Below are 23,065 nucleotides of genomic sequence, written 5' to 3'. Positions count from 1 at the left end.
ACTCATAATAATAATAATAATAATAATAATATTAATAATAATAACATTATGTAATGTAATGTAATTTAATATTTGATGGTGATGGAAGTTACAATTGGAGGGATTAATATCTTGCGTTGAAGTAAAGAAAAACGTCAATCTGGCAACCCGTGTGTGTCACGGAGCCGAATCCTGATCCGGATCGGACCGCGCGCGTCCGCGTTTTGCTGCCGCCCCTCGGATTTTAATCATACCCTCTGTGTGTGTGTGTGTGTGTGTGTGTGTGTGTGTGTGTAGTATAGTGTGTGTGTGTGTGTGTAGATAGTGTGTTTGTGTGTGTAGTATAGTGTGTGTGTGTGTGTGTGTGTGTGTGTGTGTGCGTGCGTGCGCGCGAGCGCAGGCAGGCAGGCAGGCCGACAATGATTTCCTCCGTGATTACGCAGCGCGCGCGTCCCTGTGGGCTCGGGCCCCCTCTGGAGCCGTCCTCATGGCTTTGGGGGCCTCGCTTCCATTTTCCATTATGATGTACCGGACTACCGGAGCGGCGGCGCAGTCCGACACCTCGCAGGTTGGTGACGAGCGAGCGCGCAGTCTTCTTCCTCTCCTCTCTCTCTCTTTCTCTCTGTCTGCTTTTTCCTCCTCTGCTTTTTTTTTTTTTGTGTAAAGGAAGAAAAAGCAATTAAGACGTAGACTTTTTTTGAAACCCCCCGATTCGTAGCTCTAGATTATTATAATTATGAATAGATTATTAGAAAACGGGAGTGAGGGGGAAAATAGTTTTTAACACTTAGACGAATGTAAGCAAAGGAGGAAAAAGTGTTTGTCATTTTTACGGGTTTTTTTTTTTAAATTGTGTTCCTCATTTTGATTTTTTTAATACATCTTTTTTTTTTCTTTTCAGCACGCATTGTCTTTTTTTTTTTTTTTTTTTCGCGCGCCGTGCCAAGAATCCACGCGTAAAGCTACAACTCCTTTGCGTCAATCAGATCATTATTGTCGGGAATCAACGCGTTTCGCACAGGACATGGACGCGCACGACGGATTCTCCGCGACTCCCGTGCCCGCACTTTTCCCGACACTGAAATAGGCGGCACGAATCGGATTTTCTAACCAAATAAACCAAACAAACAAGGCGCCAAGTGTAGAAACCCCCCCACCCCGCGCCCCCCCACGACCCAAAGCGCGTTTTGCGAGCCGATTCTCTGCGATGTTCTTGCGCTAAATTCTCCACCGATCAGCGTCTTCTGCCCGAGCCGCTTCTCTGTAGGATGTCGCGCCGCAAGCAAGCCAAGCCAAGATCGCTCAGAGGTAAGTGCCGCTTTCTCGCCGCGGACACCGAGCGGATTTTAGCAGACAGTAGCAGCCCTGCCTTGCCTCGTCTCGCCTTTGCCTCGCCTTTGCCTCGCCTCGCCTCGCCTGCTCTCTCCTGCACCTGAATGCATGCGGTGCGGTGAAACGTTTTCACGGCGCACAGACGCGCTTTGGTTTGGTTGCAGGTTTGAGGCGACGCGCGTTGCGTAAAGGCTGTGCGTGTTGCATCATTTTACACCAATAATACTCCAAAGTGCCTGTAGGACTTTGTAACTTTGGTGGTGTTTACAATTTTCCTTCTAAGAGGACATTAAAAAAAAAATTCTCTCTCTCTCTCTCTCTCTCTCTCTCTCTCTCTCTCTCACTCTCTCACTCAGAGTCTCTCTGTAGCGGAATTCCGACTTCATCGCAGTTTCTAACACTGGGCTGTGTAGATGTTTATCTAGACCATTGAGCGCGTGCGTATTGTAAATAATGAGGGGCTGCATTTATTTGGACTGGGACTTGGCACCCATTTGGTTGTGGTTTGCAAACTCGTAACATGTAACATTCTGGAGCAGGGGAAACTTTACGCATTGGAGAGATGCCAGTTGCGAATTCGACCTATGCAGAGTTTTGAGGTTAAGGTCAAAAGGTTAGAAGTTTAAACCTAAATCACCCTTGAATTTGGATCATAAGATCAGCTTGGTCATGTCACATGACTTTTAGAAGAGTAGGCGCATGCCTTTTTTTGTTTGTTTGTGTGTGTGTGTGTGTGTGTATGTTTTGGTTTATTTTGAGGATCACCAAGACAGTCTTAGTGAGTTCCTGCTCTGACACACTGAATAAGTGAGCTGATGAGCTGGATCGGGCGTTCGAGAAGAGTCATGAAGGCTGTGCTGGACTCTGACGTACACTTCTGAGTTTTATGAGGCTCGTTTTCAGAGGATGCTTCACTCGGGTGGAAAAGAATGGAAACGTCTGAGTGTGTGTGTGTGCGTGCGTGCGTGAGTGAGTGAGTGAGTGAGTGAGTGCGCGGGGTTCATGGGTGATTAATGACTAGTTAGTCTGGATAATATAGGAGGTTTTCTGAACGTTACCGCGCGTCAGCGAAGTGATGTGTTAAGTTTTGTGATGTTTACGACAGGCTGCGTGTTGGAAAAGTGTTGCATGCAGACAGATACATGACTGTCAATCTTTTTTTTTTTTTTTCAACTATTCTAGATGCAAACACAGGCTTTAAGGACTTGGGCTTAATCACACATAATCACATGTTTCCCAACAAGACTAGAAAGACTTCTCTTTAATCTTACACACGCACACACAGAGGCGGTAAAGTAAATCGAATGCAGACTTTTTTCCCCCTGTAGCCTTTGAGGGTAGCCACTGGTATTCATGGCTAAGCTCCAGTTCATCTGGCAGGCTTTATATTTCGCTCAGCAAATAATTGCCGATTTCACATTCCCAGCTTGTTGTCTGCTCGTTCTCCTCCTTATTTATTTATTTATATATTTATTTATTTATTTATCCCCCTACACCCCTTTCGTTCTCGGAAGTCCTCATCTGAAAGGAAGATTACGTGGTCTGCGGCGTGTTCTTCCAGCCACCATTTTAAATGAATGCCACGGGGGAGAAGAGAATACGACCACGATCGCATCTCTCCGTTCTTACACGAAACGTGTTGACGGACAGCAGGCACACGCTGGGGCGAAGCGGGAATCTCGTCTGCTCTTTAGATTCGTGGCAAGTCGTTTAGAGACACACGTAATCCAAGACTCGAGATCTGTGTGAAGTCGGATGTATCGTGGTGGTGGGATGGATCGCGTTTTTAATTTTGCTTGCGCCTTTTAAAATTTTGACCTTTTTTTTTAAGATTACGTGATCCGGGGGCCGTGTTTTTACGTCTAATTAATGGCAGAGAGAGGTTCACGCGTGTGCCAGGAAATGCATTCGAAACTCGTCGTCGATATATTTTTTGAGCTTTTATTGGTTCTTGGAAAGTTTTGTTTCGTTGGTTCTGATTTTGGATTCTGGGTTTACAATAAAGCAGACTTCATTCAGATTCCAGCCAGGTTAAATCTCATATGGACTAGTCCACTGGTTGGGGGACGGGGGACGGGTTGTGGGGTGTCCACCAGGGGTCAGAATCTCAACACACCATTATCCTATAATATTTTATTACATATATTTATTGGGTTTTTATACTTATTAGTCATTTGATTTGAACGGGTTTAATCCAAATGGTGGGAAGTTCAGGAGTAACCAGCTCTACGACTAGTAAATGGATAAAATATTATTTTGTATCCATTTGAAAGTTTGAGAACCCCTGAACCGGACGCCATGGAAGTTAAGTAAATCTCTGAGCAGAAAGAAAGTTCTACGTGAAACGTGACCCCGAGCATCCCAGACTGCACATGTGGATCCCAGTGGAATTCCAAAAGCCATTTTTCCCCCCACCCATTTCAATATAGAGTGTAAGACAGAGGCGATGGCGTTATTGCTTGAGGGAATAAATGGCACAGACGGAGGCCATACATCATCCGCTTGTATGCAAACACTTCAACCTCGGTGTCTGACATTTACCCAGTCCTGCCTTACTGCGTCACTCATACATACATACTTCCTGTCATTCCATCTTCCCGATGCTTTGTCGCCAAGTTGGATCTTCTGTGTCGCTCTGGAATGCATGACGCCTGCCACGTTGCTCTTTCTCTTTCTCCTCTATCCCTTCTCTCTCTCTCTCTCTCGCGCACTCTCTCTCTCTCTCTCTGTCCCTTCTGTTTTTTACCGAAACACAGCTGTGGCATGTGATCATCGGACACCAGCGTGCGCCCATCCACTAATGCTCGGGTTTTATTAGCAGGGAATCCTACATACATAAATATATTTTCTGCGCCATTTATCTGCTGTGTCTTGGGTGCCATGAAATTGCTCCGGTGTCATATGCACCTGAAAAATACGCCGCTTCCATACACTAGCATGCACAGAGGCTGAAGCTGAAAACGTTCAAAGTTAAACAGGAAAGGTCGGGATTTAGGAACCTCACATTGTGGCACAGATTATACAGTATTATTGTTTTAGAGTATATTATACTGTAGTAGGGGTATATATATCGGTGTATTGTTGCCTTTTTAATGTCACAAAATACTCAGATCACATGCATTTCACATGTAATTACACGAGAAATATGTAACCGCAAGTGGCAAGTGAAACACATGACATCATGTGGATAATGTGTGATCGCGTGAAAAATTTAAAGACATTCCCGACTTGTGAAAAATGATTCATCAATTCGGTGAGAAAAGTCACGTATGAAAATGAATGAATCATAATGAGACTCGCATGTGAAAATGAATGAATGATGAGAAAATTAGATGGGAAAATAAATGAATTACACAAGAGTTACGTGAAAAACGAATCACATGACAATAAATGAATGACATGTTCAAATAAATGAATCACATGAAAATCACGTGAAAATAAATGAATCGTGAGAAACTCTGCTGGGAAAAGAAGTGAATCACACGAGAATGGCGTGAAAATAAATGAATCACATGTCAACATAAGTGAACCGTAAAGCACCACATACGAAAATAAACGAATCACGTGCGAATCACGTTAAAATAAATGAATCGTAAAGAATCACATGCGAGCATAAATGAATCACATGCGAATCACGTTAAAAGAAATGAATCGTGAAGAATCACATGCGAGCATAAATGAATCACATGCGAATCACGTTAAAAGAAATGAATCGTAAAGAATCACATGCGAAAATAAATGAATCGTGAGAAAATCTGGTCGGAAAAATATACACGAATCACATGAGAATCACATGGCAGAATAAGTGACTCGTAAAGAATCACATGCGAAAATGAATGAATCCTGAGAAACTCTGATTGGAAAATAAACAAATCACATGAGAACGTAAGAAAGTCCTGAAGCAAAAACGTCACTTTTTGCACTATAATCATTCAGACCTATGCCTTTACAGTTTACGTTTTCAAAACTGTCGCTTAATAGCGATTCTCTTCCATGTTTAAGTACTATTTTGTGGTGAAATATTCCCTTTATCCAATGCTCCTGATTTTTGATCGGAAGGTTTTTCTACACTGATTTCTCACAGTTTGCTTTAGTTACTCTAAATGAACTAATTAGTGTGCACTAATTCTTAACCCCTTAAACTCCCCGGACATGTTCGCCGGTCCAGATTTACTTCCCTCGCTCTCTACACACCTTTCCTAATAGTTTAACGGTAGTTACAGAATATCCTCAGAATAAAACAGAGCAATTCAAATCGCAGGTTTATATTAACATGCTCGTTCGAATGCATCATCGTTTCTATAGTAACAGCCAAGAATTGCTTTCTTTTCTGTAAGGAAATAACATTTATGGAAGGACTTTCCAGCGTTAGCATATTGTACCAGTCAGTAGGCTTTCCTCTATGGGGAAACTCCTAAATCAGTACAGAAGACTTCTTATTAAATTCAAGAGAGAAATAATAATAATAATAATAATAATAATAATAATAATAATAATAATAATAATAAGAGAGTCTAATGAGGGAACGGCGCTGTTTTTCGAGAGATCACAGGACCTCATTTGTTTTGTAGATGTTCCACGACATAAAATGTAACTCTATATACGCATAAGTGTTGTTCTTTCATATATACACAACATGTCAAATGGCTGCTTTGTGCCATTTTTGGAAAAAAAATCTCATGATCACATTTCTTCACTCAACCCTGTGATAACAGGACGTGTTTTTATTCCTAATGTGATGAATCATTGAATAACGAGCTGAGACATGAAGGGGTTAATATTGAACTTAGTGATCGTACTGAGTTTAATGCAGTATTGTATTTGCATGCTTTAGAATTGCGATGTATGTATTCACGGTTATAAGCATGTAATAACACCATCCATCAATATTCTTTATATTACAGGGAAAAAATGTCATTGTCATTAAGAAAACTGTCAGAGAACCATAAAAAAAATCCCATTAGCAGAGCTGTCACTTCTCATGACACTCGCCTCTGTAAGTTGTTCATGGTGTCTCGGGAGCTGGCCGATTTTTCTGTTTTTTTTTTTCTTTCCCCCCTTAGTTTCTTTCTTTTTTGTCATTGTAGGTGGCTGTCTTTTTTTTCTTTTTTCTTTTTTTTTTTCTTTCCCTCCTTTTCTAATTTCTCACTGGTCCAGCTGGGAGTCTGTGCGCATGTAGCGCATAGTATTTAAGAATGATCATCTTAACAAATATGTTAAATTATCTTGTGTTGTTGCTTTTATTACGGCCGCTAATGAGATTGGTATGAATTAATAATGAAATTGTTCGTTTGCCATGGCTTTATTTGCGTTAGATGAAAATAATAACCTTTAATATTACTTACCGTGAAGGTCATGCGTCTTTCTAACGCGTATTATTACAGTACCGCGGAATGTCCTAATGATCACCACATATTTTTTTACAGGAACAGAAAGACGTAAATGCTACCAGCGCTAATGAGGAAAAAAGCCATTGTACGAGTCACCAATTCCGGTGAATTATAATGTGCATAATTGCAGGCTAGATTCTTTCTTTGAATTTTTTTTTTTTTTTTTTGATCAGCAGTATGTGAATTCAGTAGCTACTTGTGAGGATGTCCTGTTTTTGGCGTCTTAGCGCCGAGTCTTAATTGAGGCAGCGTGACCCGTCGTGCCCTGCTCTAAATTGAGTGGTGATTCGCCTCATGAGGGCTTCTCTCGTGGTCAGCCCTCTGGTTTTTCCCGCCGTTCAGCTCCGCTAACATCCCTTTATTGTTTAAAAACAGCTGTATGAGCGTCTCTCTGGTGTGAAGGGCGGCTCGAAGTCTTCCTGACGAGGACTTACTATAAGATGGCGGTACGGAGATGGCTGTAGTTAGTCATCTTTAAAGATGAACTTTTTTTTTTAACCTTACTCAAGAATATCAGGCATAAAAAGGGTTTAAAAAGGGGGGGGGGGCGCAGTGTTAACCAACAATATCTTATGATGTTTATCTTCCCCTCTCCATCTTATACATTCACTGAATAAAAACACTTCACTCAGAAATGCATCATGTTGCCCGAAGTTTCCTTTTGTTAGCATGCTAACTCGGCATGCTGCGTTCAACAACGCAACAGTTCTCTTTCTCACAGAAGTCTTCGGTTTCATCATGGTTTCTTGATTACGACCATTACTTCCGCCATTCCGACATTAAAAATATCTCCACTTTCTCTTCACTGCTTGTTCAAACCGCAGTCATTTTTACTAGCATATTTGTTTTTAGCATTTAGCTTCAAGGCGTTGATCTAAATTCCAAACAAATCTAAATGCTAACAGATAGTGATTATGAGACAGCGAGTACGAGAGCTAATACACATCACCGCAGTCAATCTGCCGCTGTGTACATGCAGTCCGTATTGCAACAGCTAGTAAATAGCATTCGGCTAGTTTATATGGCAGTGTTATTACCATGCTAGCTGACTTTTGAGAGATTAGGAATGTTGTTGGTTAGTCTTAGCTAATGTTTTACAACGTTCCTGGGTTCCTTGGTGAAAAAGACACTAATTTACCACCAGGAGCTGAAATCAGCGTGTGACTTGAGAAAGACGTCTTTTTATGTTTTCTTTCGTGAATCTTTCTTCTACTTTTATACTTTCTGCAAATGTTTATAAGAGTTTATACTTCAGCTTGAGGGAATCATCTGAAGCTGTCCCGTGTGTTTATTTAAAGGTCTAACTGGACTTTTTTATGGAAAGACTAATACATAATTTACCTCAGCATATCAACCATCAAACCATAAAATGTGTATTGAAACTTACACACACACACACACACACATATATATATATATATATATATATATATATATATATATATATATATATATATATATAACCACAAATCATAACTGTTATTATTTGAAAGTTTTTATGCCTCTTTAAACTCAAAACCCAGGAAGTGGCAAGTGAGAAGAAACATGACAAGAAATCCCAGGCTTTTTTTTTTTTTAGTGTTTGACGTAAATGGTTTAAAGGTAGAGTCAGTGATTTTTTTTTTAAATGGGTTAAATAGTAAAAAAAAAAAAAAAAAAAAAAAAAAAAATCAGAACTAGTTTCTCCTCACATTCAGGCAGCTTCTATAAAATATCAATATGGAGGGAAACCTTGGTCTCTGTGGATTCCCAGGTTCTTATCAATTACTAACTAATCACCTTTCAGTCGTGTTGCATTCGCATTCTGGCGTTTTGGCCTAATTTGAAGGTGTGGCTTTGGGGAAAACACTAATGGATGGAGCTGTATTTTTTTAAAATCACTGACTGCACTATTAATTACAGAAACCTTACAGGTAGCAAAATAACAGAAGAATATTTGGTACATTTGAATAACTCTGTAAATAAGGTGCAGTTTTAGGATTCCGTAGGCTATAAATATAGAGAAGTGAGTTGAGATAAGAGAATAAAGTAGGACAACTGTGTTGTCTTTTTTTTTTTTTTTTTTTTTTTGCTTTGAAATCAATTGCATGGGCGAGGTAGCATTTTAATCATCAAAAATACGCAAAAACAAAGCATTTCTGCTGTGCAGGAGAATCACTAGCGTCATGCTGTACTGACTACATCCAGGGAAAAAAAAAGTCCAGCAAGTCAATGTGGGAACAGATATGAGTGTGTGTATACTGCATGTCTGTGTGAGTGAGTCACAGGGTATGACCTCATGACCCAGCCTGCAGAGGGTTGCACAGAAAACATCACACGGACGAAACACATTTGTTTTGAACTCGAAGTAGAGAATAGACACATACTTTTCTGTCCAGTCATTTTTAATCATTCTGTTTTTGTCTTCGAATTGTTTTGTTTTTGGTTTTTTTTTGGGTACAAGCCATGTCTTTAGTTCACTTATCAGACCAGAGAGGGCAAAAGAAATGATAGATCTATGAAAATCAGTGAAAATGTGCCCCTTTTCAGCTGAATAATTTATGCATGTGATTGGATAAACTGTTACAGAGGATCTGATACAGAAGTTGAGATGTTTAGAAAACTAAAACACGGGCAATTTTTTCAGATATTGAATGCTCTGCTATAGTATTTTTTCAGTTCTGCTTACTAAAATACTTCCCACCAGTTACTGACCCCTGATGGAAACCCTTATTTGAGTTTCCAATGTTTTTTATATATATATATATATATAAATTATTCATTTTCTTTACACATTTTATGAACCTAAGATACAGAACCATATTTACTCCAATTTTTTGTAGGACCAATGAATCGTGAACGAAACTGCTTAATCAGCTTACTGTATCGTAACACGCCTATCGGCACATTTCCCATGAGGGCTTTACATTTTGCATTTTCGTTTTTTATTAAGGCCCTCAAATCCCAACGTTACTTTACTTTCCGATCTCCAACGCACCGTTTGCTCTTTAGTTCTGCGCCTCTGCCTCAGGTTTCATGTTCATAACTCCACGTGTGCCCATCGATGGCGTGAGACAGTATGGCAGGTTGTGCAGTAGTCTTTATCTTCGCTACTGTTAATGGCTAATCACTTCCCCAGCAGGATAAACCATCACAACATCCAACTGAGAAGGAATTTATGTGCTGTATATAAGAAAAAACCCGGCCCTGAATATACGCAGTTCAGTCGAAAACGACAGAAACTTTTTTAATGAGAGCGCTGTGGTGACAAACGACTGTTCTACCGCCATAATGCAAAAGTTCTGATCGTGTCATTAAAAGGAATTTTCTGCCTGAACTCCCCGGTTCTCACCAACAGGGATGGTAATCAAAACAAAACTATGAACTCTCCGTACTCCCATCTCCCATTTGGCTGTGGGGGATTTATTAAGAACCCCCCTCCTGTCCGGATTGAAAACGCTCCTGCGTGCGCCGATCTCCGGCGTGCCACAGAAATTCATTTAGCTCACGTGAACGGGCGCAAGCTGTGCTTCTGTTTTTCGCCGAGGAATATTTGGACATCAAGCCGGTCTCAATTTGTGTCATAACTTTGCTCGTGACTGGTTTCCTGCTTCCTTCTATAGAAATGATGACCAATTACAAAATGTCACACACTGTGTAGTGAAGGGGTTCTTAAACTTTTTGCCGACAGGGACCCCTTTTTATCTGTAAAATAAATCTCACGGACCCCCTCCGATTATAATCCGTGTATGCAAATATTAGGCTCGTTAGTTAAATGTCTACGGTAATATTTGAGTCGTTTATTGCAGCTGTGGAGGGTTTTAGTTCGGAAACTTCCACAGACGGAGCACATTCGGTCTGGTTATAGGCTATACTGAGATTTGGATTAAACCCCATTCAAATCGCATGACCAGTTAAACAGGCTGATGTCAATTCACTAATCGGACCAGAGAGAGTAAATAAAATGAAAGCTTTATGTAACTGTGTGATAATTATTCCTTTTCTGAGGTAATTTCTCTATCCACGTAGCTTCGCTCTGGTCCAATGAGCTGCCTTCAGGTAACTCATTTACATAAACGCTTAGGATAAATATCTAGATTTTGTACTGAAGGCGTTCTCAAACTTTTTGGCTGTAAGGGACCCCTTTAACTGTGAAATAATTTTCCAAACACAATCCGACTATTCAAATATGGCCCGTTATTGAAATCGCATCTGACCGTGGCAGCTTACTATTCATGAAAGTATAAGAACTCAATACTACATTAAATAGCTTTGACCATGGTGGGTTGTGATTTCCATTGTTGTAACAAGGTAAAAATAAACGACGTACCCCCTGACTATGCTTCATGGGGTTCCCTGAGAACCAGTGGCGTGCTGAACATTCTATTATGACATGGCTTTTGAAGAGCTTACTAACTTTTCCTGTCTAAAAGTTGGCTCCGCTTAAATGAGACTTCTTATAGTTTTTGAATGGTTGCAGTCAGCCTGGCACTAAAAAAAAAACAAAAAAAAAAAACACTGTAATGATCCAACCAGTCAGAATTTTGATTGCTCTCCTCAGCAAGCTTTGACTCAAGATCCCGCCGAGCTTTTCGGAGGAAAAGCGAGTTTGACGCAGCTTGCCTGCCGCTGCCCTGTCGTTTTTCCCCGCGCAGCACACCTACTCCAGCACCACTAGCCTCTGACTTAATTATGTCAAATGGAGGACTTTTTAAAAAGGCTCTGTTCAAGACGGCCTCCCGCGCGGCCGGTGGCCCCCAGCAGGGCCCTCTTGTCACGACTCCCACTCGCCGCGCTCGGGAAATGAAAGGGTAGATGGGGAACGAGGCATAATGGAGGCCGGCTTTCCGACGGCGGGAGAGGAGTGGCGAGGAGTGCAGGCCTCCTCCCGGAGACCCTCATTTTCCATGGAGCAGGTGGGAGTCTTTTGTTCTCATCCTGCTGCTAAAATCCATTTAGCTCGCCGCACCTGACATACAGACAAGGAGCGCTTCCAGTTTTAGCCGGTGAGGCAAGGAGCCTCTAATGAAAGAGTTTTACAGCGAGCAACCACAACCAGCGCCCCGTACACTCGTCAAAGAGCGCTCGATTGCCGTGTAATGAATTTGTCTAAATAGCCGACAAGCAGGAGGGGGGGGGTTCATTTGCGGACCAGCGTAGCTTCTCGAGCAGTTGCTGAGAATCATTAGGATGCACAGACATGGCTTGGCTAATGGAAAGACAGGAGGCAGAAGTGCTGCAGGTGATGAGGCTCCAAACAGACAGGATGTGCAGTGTTACCTTCGACAACCTCACACTTCTTGTTTTTTTTTTTTGTTTTTTTGTTTTTTTTACAATTTGTGTACACAGCTCTTGTAGCTCTTTGCAGCATCGAGGTTCATGATTAGAATGTTAGTGCACTGTTGCGAGACAAACCCGATGGGTTATTCATGTATTGGACAGCAGGCCACGCCATGCGGCGAGATCTTTGTTTGGGGGGGATTTTTTTATAATTCATCGTGTTATTACTCGACTCGATAAGTGATTTATGTGGGTGGCTGCGGGCCTCCCTGCAAAACCTGCTGCATACGAACGAGCCGAACCAGGCCGACGAAAACAAACCAAAAAAAAAACAACAACGACAACGACAACACACACACACACACACACACAAAAAAAACCCACAGAAAGTCACACAAAATTAAAAAAAAATACAAAAAAAAAAAAAAACTCCGGCTGCATATCAATGCAAAAACCACAACAACACACTGAAGCTGTGCTTAAGAGATTCCAGAAGATTAGGATGAGATTGTTTTGCCAAGGATTCTGGGCTTGCGTGTTCAGTGACTAATTTATTCTGTGTTTTTTCTCTCTCCCTGTCTTTCCTCCATGGCAGTAGAAGACAATGTGACGGAGGAACAGCACACTCCTGGGCAGGCTGCCATTCAAAGCGGTAATATTTCATTTGTGTTTGGAGTTTGTCGTGTCTTCCTATATTATTATTATTATTAATTTTTCTTCCTTTGGCTTTTTCAAACTGTCGCCATCAGTTTGTCCATCTGTTGTATAAGAGTTGATCAAAACAGCTATGTCAGGAATGGAACACTTGGGCATGTATTGTTACAGGAAAATAATCAACAACCGGACGAGGTAATGCGGTGTAATGTTGATTATTTCCCTGTAACAAAATGTTTTATTCCTCTTACACTACAGCTAAATGAATCTCATTACAATAATCAGAACTGTTCTGATCTAACTCGAATCTAAGCTAACCTAACTCATAGACCTGCTTGCGTTTCATCTCGCTATGCTAACTAACTCCCACGCTCTTGCGTGCTCCGTGTATGAGATGACGGTGTGTACCGGTGCGCGTCGGCTCTCTTCGGACTCTCTCCACCCGTCTCGATGCTGCCGTGTCAGCGTTTTAGCAGATGAATGCTTCCTGTCACCTCATGTGACATTCAGCATTGGCCTCCAGGCAGCGAGCTTTAATCCAGGTCACGCGTTCGGCCGGCCCGCCTATGAATGAGGCCTGCTCCTGACGTGCGCCGAGCCCGGCTCTTCTTTCATTTGTCTCGTGTAAAGGTTAGGTCTCATGTGTGGTTATTTTAAACCTGATATGGATGACTTCGCCCAGCAGGCACGAGGGACCACCGGCCCCTTCTCAAAGCCTGGCATCGGCGTAGAGCGAAAAACCATCGGCGCTTTGTTTTCCGCTGGACGCCGCTGAAAAATGGCCGTCGCAGCGTTGCGCTCAAGTCTTTGACACAGAAACACAGAGGCAAGCAAACACACAGGTAGTACAAGCCTCAGAAGGTGTTTGCGATTTGAAACGTTTAAAGTCAAAACACCCGTGCTGAAAAAACCCCCCCAAAACAATAGAAACCATCACAGAAATTCTAATGGTTTCCACTACAAATACCATTACAAACCATCATCATTACTAACCGTTCAAACCTTTACCACTACTGGTCCTTAACGGTCTCCACTAAACATAACATGCTACCAATAAAAGGCAACAAATTTCCACTAGAGAACCACAGGGACCATTTTAGTTTCCATTAAAACCAATACAATTCCCATTATAATCAATAAAACCATTACAACTGACCTTTACTCAATTCTCATCACCGGTTTCTCTTGACTTGAACTGAACACTATGGTCAGATGGCATGAAGTGAAATCTTTCAGATGTGTCGTTTAGATGCTAGCAATGAATGGATGATAATTAGACTAGCTAGCATGATCTAATGTACATGAATCTAACTAGCCAAATCTGATGGGTTGCTAGCAAACCTGTAAACAAAAAAAACTAAACGAGGAAGAAGAGGATTTAAATTGCCTGATTGGTTGACTAGTTAACTAAATTCTGCTTCTGTTATGTTGTCGTATATGAGCGGTTATCTTGCTAGTCATGTAATATTTGCACTTCTTCCTGGATATAACATGTGATTCTGGCTTCTACAGGCTATAATTCACAGCCGTGGAACATCGTTTTGCACATTACTAGAAACACCGGTAGGTTTTATCGTGTCAGAAACCACCCTGCGCTTGAGCTCACTTGACAACCCGATGCAAATCGAAGCGTGTGTTGATGAACGATGTACTGTAAGTGATAATTATAACACAGTAATTGCTAATCGTTTGATACCAGGCCTCGGCGTTGCGTCGCCGTGCCAGTTTACAAGTGTTTTAATAAACGTGAATTCTCTAGAGAGAACAGGAAGCGGTCTTTAAGCAGTACTCTGGTGAGCCGTTTTATTCTTATTGGAGATATTTTAGGGGGTGGGTTCAGGTTTTTTTTTCTAATTCAAAACGTGCCTTCTTGAAAAGCCAAACATTTTTGAGACATGTTTTTTTTCTTCCTGATATTTAGTATTATTATTGGGGGGCACGGTGGCTTAGTGGTTAACATGTTTGCCTCGCACCTCCGGAGTTGGGGGTTCGACTCCCACCTCCGCCCTGTGTGCGTGAAGCTTGCATGTTCTCCCCGTGCTTCGGGGGTTTCCAGTGGGTACTCTGGTTTCCTCCTCCAGTCCAAACACATGTGTTGTACTCTGATTGGTATTTCCAAATTGTCCGTAGTGTGTGATTGTACCTTGTGATGGGTTGGAACCCCTTCCATGTTCCCCGAGTTTCCTGGGATAGACTCCAGGATCCCTGCGACCCTGTGTTGGATAAGCAGTATGGAACATGGATGGATGGATGGATGAATGGATGGATGGATATTATTATTATTATTATTATTATGACCAGTCTGTAATGACGCCATATGGAACCAATCATCATAGGGAAACTTTGTTACTGGTGCAGAAGTGACGGAGACGAAGAAAAAGAAAAAAAGCACAGTTTCACTTTTCTAATGAAAAAATAAAGAAGCAACAACAAAAGTTTTGGCACTTTTATGCAGTGGAAAAAAAAGAAAGAAGCTCCCTTCGACAGTCTCCTGGTGGTAAGGAGAAGTTCGTAAATTGGCCTCCAGGTACGTCCGTGGCCGAGTCTGAGAGAAAAGCAACCGAGAAAGGAAAAAGAGCCTAAAGCTCACATCGCTGCTTGACACGTGCCCAGAAGAAAAGTGAAATTAGTCACAAAATAAACCGTTCTGGAAAAGTGTGCACGCTCCCCTAGCATGAGGCTCAGGAACAGTGTAGCATCAGGGATTTAATGAGATTTTCTCTTTTTTCAGCTGGGTTTTTGTTTTTTTTTCTTTTCTTCTTTTTCTTCTTTCTCTTTCCAAAGTCAGGCGTGTTTAAGATCCAGAGCTGGCTGGAGTGCTGTGCTGTCTGGCTGTAATTATAACCACATGCGTCTTCTGCACTCCTACAGCCCCCCCCCCCCCCCCCCCCCGTTCTTTTCTTTTCTTTTTGTGCTCCCTCGATTTTTTCCACCCTGCATCAGGTTTGAGGGATTCTGTAAAATAGGATGTCAGCTTTGGCTAAACCAGAGTGGATCGACTTGTATTCGTGTTAGATCGCCGAATACAAGGTGCCGAGAGAGAGCGAGAGAGAGAGAGAGAGAGAGAGAGAGAGAGAGAGAGAGAGAGAGGGAGGGATATGGAGTAAGAATGAGAGATGGAGAAGCGAGAGATCAATGCGCCGCTGCCAGAGGAAAGAAAGAGTGAGGGAGGGAATAGAGAGGGAAGCTCGCTCTCCTCTGGCTCTGCTGAAATCAGCCTCTCTATTATTCATTTCCTTTGTTGTGCGACTGCGCCACGGCAAGACTCTTAGTCCCGTAGTATATCTCCTTCCTGCAAGAGTCAGGACGTGAACCAGAGAAAGTGGGGGTCCTGCTCTCATCCTGATAGCTTTGATAGTTGCATTTTTCTTCTCCTCTTGCCTTTGCTATGAGAGGAAAATCTTTAACATTATCCATATGTAGCATGACACGGAGCAATCTGTTTTAAATACAGAAGTACAGAAGATTTTTTTTTTTCTTGGACTCTTTGGAGTTAAGGACGTCTTTTCCAGATCTTTCTTTTTTACTTGTAAAGGATTACTTAACACATTTAACGCTTCATGAATGGTGAAACTGCATACTGTACGCACCTGGCATGCACTCAAGACACAAATTTGCCGGAAATCCCCTCTGTACCCGCTATTTTTTTTTTTTCTTCTTATCCTTCTCATACAATAGCCCACATGTCCGGAGCCAGGCACGCAGTATCGTTCAGTAGCCATCCTGCTGTTCCTCTACGCTCCTCTAACACGCATCAACTCATAAGAACTCATCAGCTAATAATAACCAACAGATACACTAAGTTGAGTTCAGATTCAGTAGATTCAGATTCAGCACACCTGATTTGATTCATTCAGTGTATTTAGATTCAGCACACCTGATTCGATTCATTCAGTGTATTGAGATTCAGCACACCTGATTCGATTCATTCAGTGTATTTAGATTCAGTGCACCTGATTCGATTCATTCAGCGTATTCAGATTCAGCGCACCTGATTCGATTCATTCAGCGTATTCAGATTCAGCGCACCTGATTCGATTCATTCAGTGTATTTAGATTAAGCGCACCTGATTCGATTCATTCAGTGTATTCAGATTCAGCGCACCTGATTTTATTCATTCAGTGTATTCAGATTCAGCGCACCGGATTCGATTCATTCAGTGTAACACTGAATGAATCGAACTGAATGAATCAAATCAGGTGCGCTGAATCTGAATCTGCTGAATCTGAACTCAACTTAGTGTATCTGTTGGTTTTGATACAGGGATTTGTTCATGCAGGAATGCGCATGTTTTCTGATTTGTTGCATAAATGACTCATTGGACATGAATCCGGTCAAATGGTCCTACTTTTTGGTGGAGAGAGAAAAAAAAAGAATCAAATTTAACGTGTTACGAAGCTCAGGGTTTATGGGTTGTTTTTCTATGACTGTGAACTTATTTTATTATTATTATTTCATCTGAATTTAAAAGAAATTTATTCATTTTCACTTAGACAATCTTAGTCAAGAATTAGTTCAATTTAATCTGCAGTATTTATCAAATCTGAAGAGATTAGACATTTATAACTGCTGACGATCAGAAACTCGCTGTCTCCGTCTCGGTCTCTGTAGTGCTTCACGGTGACCCACATGGGTGAATGGTGCTTAGAAGTTTTACAACTTTTCTCTCTTTCTGCCTTTAAAAAAAAAAAATCTTTTTTTCCTCCCATAATGAGAAGTGGGTGTTGGTGTGAAGGTTATTCAATCTTAATGTCCTCTCATGTGTGTCAGCTCTCCCTGACTGCAATAAAAGGAAACGCGCACACCTTTGATCAGGAGACGCCAACATGTGTCGAGTCGAGCCGCACGCCGATTAAAATAAATTCTTAATTTGAGCTCGGCCGGGGAGTTGGGGGGGGGTTGGGGCAAAGCTGCTGGAGAGAGAGTTCAGTGCTTGTGAAATGTTTCAGAAAATGAGAGAGGAAATGATTAGAGGAAAAAGGGCACGTGAAGTCCATCCTGGTTGTTAGGTGTGTTCAAATAAGTGAATATTTCATCGCTTTAAGACCGAAATCAAGACGGTTCGCTGGGGTTTGAGCTCAGATTTGACACACTTCCTGTTTACTTCTTAGTGATGCATGTCCTTTTAATTTTATAGCAAAATTTAAAATAAATAAATAAGAAACGGAATAAATATAAATAATTTTTAAAAATTATTATGAAAAAATTATATTTACAGGAACAAGCAGCAGCTTCTTATATAATAAATAAAATGTAAACAATAAATAAATAAATAAATAAATAAAAACAAAAACAGATGCTCATCGGCCATGTTGGATCCGCGGAAAAACCGTCGGATTTTAAATTTTAACCGTGAAATTTAAACGGACGATCCGAATATCGTCTCTGTAATTTATGATTTATAAAATTCTCATTGGAAAAATATTTATTTATTTATTTATTTTTTGGAAAAGTCGTTTTATATTATGACTAGAACACGGCATAGTGTTTAAAGTTACCATTGTGTGTGTGTGTGTGTGTGTATGTGTGTGTGTGTGGTGAATGGACTGGGCTGCGGCTCATGATTTGGTCTGTATTCATACTGAATGTTTGAATCTAGCTCTAGCGGTTATTGATCAGCTGCAGTGCTAGCTAGATGGAGTAGTGTACACCAGATACAATGGTGGATTCCCCGGGGCTTTCTCAGGAACTGCAGCTCAAGGGCTGTTAATGCTGGACTCCAGCTCATGGCACAGCCGGGTCAAATTTCTGGAACTAATGGCTGCTGCTAGATATACTCAAGTGGCATAATACAGTAGAGACCAGAAGTCTGAGAGCACTGCCAAGAACTGGTTTTACTTCATCGGGTTTATCACAAGCTCACACAAATTTGTTAAATTATTATTATTATTATTATTATTTCCATTAGTCTTCATGTCACAAAAGGTGGCAAATAAAAAATGTTGCAAATAAATATAAATGTCAACTTTTTTTAAATTTAATTTTTGTATGAAAAATGGGCTGTAAACTTGTTTATTTATTTATTTATTTATTTATTTATTTATTTGTAGGTTTGTTTGTTTACTCTGTCTGTTTATACATTTGCAGCCTATTTGCAATGTGAAATATCAGGTATATTTGGAGATATATAACATACATAGCACAATGTGTGAAGATTTCCTTTCCAGCAGTATTTCATATAACAGTTCTGTAAATACATATGAATCACATGGCGCTGCAAGCAGGATGTTGACATATTTTTATTTCGTTTTAGTCATGCTATATTCTCTATAGTCTCTCTTTCTGTCTTTATATCCAGACTGAAACATCCTCTAGTCAGCGAGTAAGTCAAAAACCTTCATAGACTTATATCCTTCTTCCAGTCTGTCCATTTGTCTCGCTTTTTCCTCTCTTGTTTTAGTCTGTCTCTCTCCATCGTCCCCTGTCTCTGGTGGTTTGACAGATTGGCGGTACAGTCCAGGCCAAAGACAGCCCCCTCCTCCTCAACATTCGGTCCCAGCGGGAGGCTCCGTAGAGGGAAATCAGCGAGCGAGCTCAGTCGGGGGTCTGGGGCCCCACAGCAGGAGCTCTCCATAGCTGAGAAGAGAACATCAATTAAACCACTATAAATATTTAAGCGCAGAAAAGATTCAATAATATTTGGTCAGGGAGCTATCAGAGCCTGACCCCCAGATGAAAGTCCTGGAGTGATAAATGCCACCAGAACGTCTCTGCAGCGAGCAGTCTTGCCAGACATTGACGAATGACCAAAAGCATGCACATGATATTGCAGGACTTACCTGAAATGGCAACGTTCGTTGACTTTGGAGGACAGAATTAAATCAGAAAACAATGATCGAGTCCCCTGGTGAACAGGTGAACATCTGCTCTTAGAATCTGCAAGGGTATGACCAGTATTCAAAAAGATTGTATATAAAAGCTCTTCTTTATCGATGCCTCAATTTATTTGAAGAACTGTATGGCTTATTACCCTTGCGTACCAACGACTTGGACATCTTCTGTTCTGTTGACTCTGAAAAACAATTATGTCCAGTCTGTTTTCTCTAAGCTTAGCAAACTGCTCTTTGTATTTCGTTATTCGTTTTACCCTGTGCTAAAAAAGCTGATAGAGAGAAGCATGACTCCTGGCTGTCAGTTAGCTTAAGCAGAGTTCCATTGATCCCCTGGCCACTCTTTGGGGGATTCAGGTAGGAGAATGTCTAGATCTAATGGATTAATGGTTCTAAACCTGGGCGGAGAGCAACCCGGTATTGACTTTGAGCGCTAATCCCTTGGATCTCCATGACCTTGCTTCTTGCTGAGCACCCGCACCATTGGTCCTGACGGCTCCAAAAGCCAGCTTGTGTGAGGAAGCTAGCTCATGAGGGTAGGGAATGATCTCAGTGGGTCTTGCTAGACTGCGAAAGGAGCCTTTACACTTACAAAAAAAAAAAAAAAAATCAGGGCTCTGCCCTGAGAGTTTGGTACATTTGGTGAAAGCTGTTTTTGAGCCCAGGAGCGGCCTGAGAACTGATCCCTGGTCTTCTTGAAAACGATGGCCTGGGGCTCACTTCAACCGAACTATGGTTTGGTCTGCATCTGTTGTGGAAGCTATCTGCTTTCGGCGCAACGTGCGAGTAACGTGATTGGTTTAACTTGTCACATTATTTACTATTTCAAGTTTCCTCTTTCAACCAGACCTTCGTAAGACTGGAGCACTGTAATTCGTTTACCTTTGTGGTGTAGCTGGTGTGAAAAATCTTCGTGGCGTCAGTGTTGGTACCAAAGAAAAACGCAAATGGATGAACTTAGTGCTTACCATTTTGCAAAGCTGCGTTCACAAAAGCGATGTGTGGAATTGTGCAATTGATCTAAGGTTCAGAAGGAATTTTATGTGAAAACAAACCCGTCTCAGCCAAACACAGAGAATCAGACCTGGGCGCAGACTCAGGTATTCGTGCCAAGTGTGGAAATGCCCTAGATATCAGTCAGCGTTGATTAAAAATGGTTTTGAATAGTTTCAGTTGTTTCAAGGCAATTCTTAATGTGAAAACCTTCGCTCTGATATTTAACATATATATCATGTATCTGCATAAAATAACACAAGCCTAGTACTTCATGCAAATCTGCAGTGCAGAGATTTCCAAGTTGTATAAATGACCACATTCTGTATGAGGACTAGAAGTTATAGTAAAGCCAAACAAACTGAAATGAACATGAGCAAACCGTCCTGAACCAAGTGAAGATTTGCACTTTGAGCAAGCCGCCACTCTCCCGTTACACGCTTGGCAGTCTAGAAAAAGACATGGAGTACTGTGGTCATGCCCTTTGAGGTTTGCTGGTGTTCGGGTGACCATGCTTGGCATGACTGGCCCCTGTCCCAAGCTTCCTTCAGTGCTGTTGGCCAAGCATTTGCCAGGAGCATGCTGGGATTTTCATCTTCTCCCACCACCTCCTGCTTGCTTCTGCGAGAACCCCACAGGGATGGGTACACTGATATTTTTAGAGGGTATGTTCCACAAGCCTCCATTGCCATGAGAGAATGACAGTGAAGGGTGTTGGGTTACATCAGTACTTGGTGTTCAGGCTCAGGAAGTTGGGAGAGGAAAGAATCCTGGGTGGCCTCGATAAGTTCTGAAATGGTGCTCCTTAAGGAATTTCACACCCATGTGATACACCCCCTCTTTCTAAAATACAGAATAAATGGAAGGTTTTGTACATCTAGATGTGGGTGTAGAGCGTTATGCACCATGGGATGTTTCTTTGAATCCATCCCTGAAGTAGTTGTAATTTTGGACTTAATTGTGTGCAAGAAGCAGTCTGGACTATGGTCTATAATCTTACAACATGAAGTAAGTCCTGAATGCATCAGAACACCTCAAGTTCTGGACAAAGACAATGCCTGAAACTTCATGTCTTCAATGTGGCTTGCTGTAATAAGACACAGTGGATTGCATAAGGAAAATAGTCTTTACTTACTCCAAAATGGCAGCCTTTCCTCCCCTAGTAGGTAGTTGTTGGTACGCACCAGTTTCAGAACTAATCTGTGAAATTTTGTGACTTCTAGGTAGAAAACAGTCCTTAGGTCCTGGTATATTTATGAACCTTAAACATGGAGCACATGGAGTTCTAATCTTTATTAAGAATATATACAAACTATAAGAACAAGAACAAACCTAAGGATAACTTCAGCAAAATCAAGTATTCCTACTTCAAGCCCAGTGTTCCTGGGATACATTGCGATCCTACAACCCTGACCAGGATAAAGCAATTACTGAAGAGGGACCAGAACTTCCAGAACCCTCTGGCAAAATACCCAACAAATCTAGATGGTGTAGCAAATCATGTCTCAACTCTTTATTCTTGTGCCTTCTACCGGCTTGTTTTGGTTCTTCAATGAAGAATGGTACAGATTCACACACAATAGACTGAATCAAACCACAAATCTGAGAATATTCAAACCTGTTGATGTTGGATCCTGTATAATATGCTGTTGGGAGGGTCCTCATGGGGGTCTTTGGATTGGCTAGCTGTTATGACTTTTTGAGAAGGTTCTACATGGAACCTCTTTTGAAAAGGAAACACTGTTTCCTTTCAGGTAGATTCTTTTTGATCTACGTAACTGATCTTTTCATGACCAGACGCATTGTACTTTGGATGGCTAGCTGTTCTAGATTTCTAATAAGGTTCAACTTCTTTTTATTTAGAGGGAAACGCTTTTTTACGGTTTCACACAGAAAATTTCAGGGTTCCTCCGATGGACGAAATGAAGGATGTAGCAGATGGAGCCTTTTTGTTTTTCTTACCTCTCGAAGCTTACACATTTCTGACTCACGTCTTATATAAAATATGATACCTAGAGGTAATTTGTGAGGAAATAACCTTCCAGAGATTGATATTTATTCATGAATAAAATCCTTCACCATGGGCAACGATTATCATTAATTCGATTCATTACACAGTGTGTCGCTTCTTTGTTGCCAAGACAGGTCAGAGGGAAGGTTCTCACTAAAGCGTATTAAAATCATAGACGTTTAGGAAACGTTCGTTTGTGGTGATCGCCATTGATTATTCATCACAGTGACATTATGAGGAAGGTGTTTGACAGATGAGGCTTTGGATGCGCATACAGTGCCTTCCATTTGTTTCATGACTGTCAGCTCCATTTCGAGACAAGGTTGATGTAAGAATTGGCCTAGAAGGCTTGTTCCATTTTATGAATTAGATGGCCACTGCAGAGCCGCAAGATTGATAGTCGACGCCATTGCAGACCTGGTTCGCCTTTGAAAGACAACACTGCAGATACGAGAATATTGATGTGTGCGACCCGTGGCTGCCTGCAAGCAAGGCTGAATTATTCAGGGAAGTGTGTCACATTGAGATCGTAACACACACCAATCTCAGCTTTGCATGCTTTGTCTCGCTTTGTCTTCTGATCCGTCGAATTGGCAGACTCCGTGTTCAATGCAGG

At 41.4% G+C, this 23,065-nt stretch overlaps 1 protein-coding gene across 8 annotated transcripts in view; it reads left to right on the top strand.

Moving 5' to 3' along the window:
- The first annotated feature begins 438 nt into the window (after positions 1-438).
- LOC128610390 (zinc finger protein 521) overlaps positions 439-23,065 on the top strand; it is a 138,064-nt gene continuing 115,437 nt past the window's right edge. For 4 of the 8 annotated variants that reach the window (XM_053629672.1, XM_053629668.1, XM_053629671.1 and 1 more), the window contains exons 1-2: positions 603-1,287; positions 12,556-12,612. In XM_053629672.1, the coding sequence (XP_053485647.1) occupies positions 1,248-1,287; positions 12,556-12,612 (97 nt within the window). In that variant the 5' untranslated portion in view covers positions 603-1,247. Of the gene's footprint in view, positions 548-602; positions 1,288-12,555; positions 12,613-23,065 lie in introns of those variants that run through there. The other 4 variants (XM_053629674.1, XM_053629673.1, XM_053629669.1 and 1 more) reach the window with 4 other exon arrangements.

Source organism: Ictalurus furcatus, chromosome 7 (genome assembly GCF_023375685.1).
Source record: "Ictalurus furcatus strain D&B chromosome 7, Billie_1.0, whole genome shotgun sequence".
Lineage (NCBI taxonomy): Eukaryota > Metazoa > Chordata > Actinopteri > Siluriformes > Ictaluridae > Ictalurus > Ictalurus furcatus.
The sequence above is the reverse complement of the archived record's forward strand: the minus strand, read 5'-3'. Positions and strand labels throughout refer to the sequence as shown.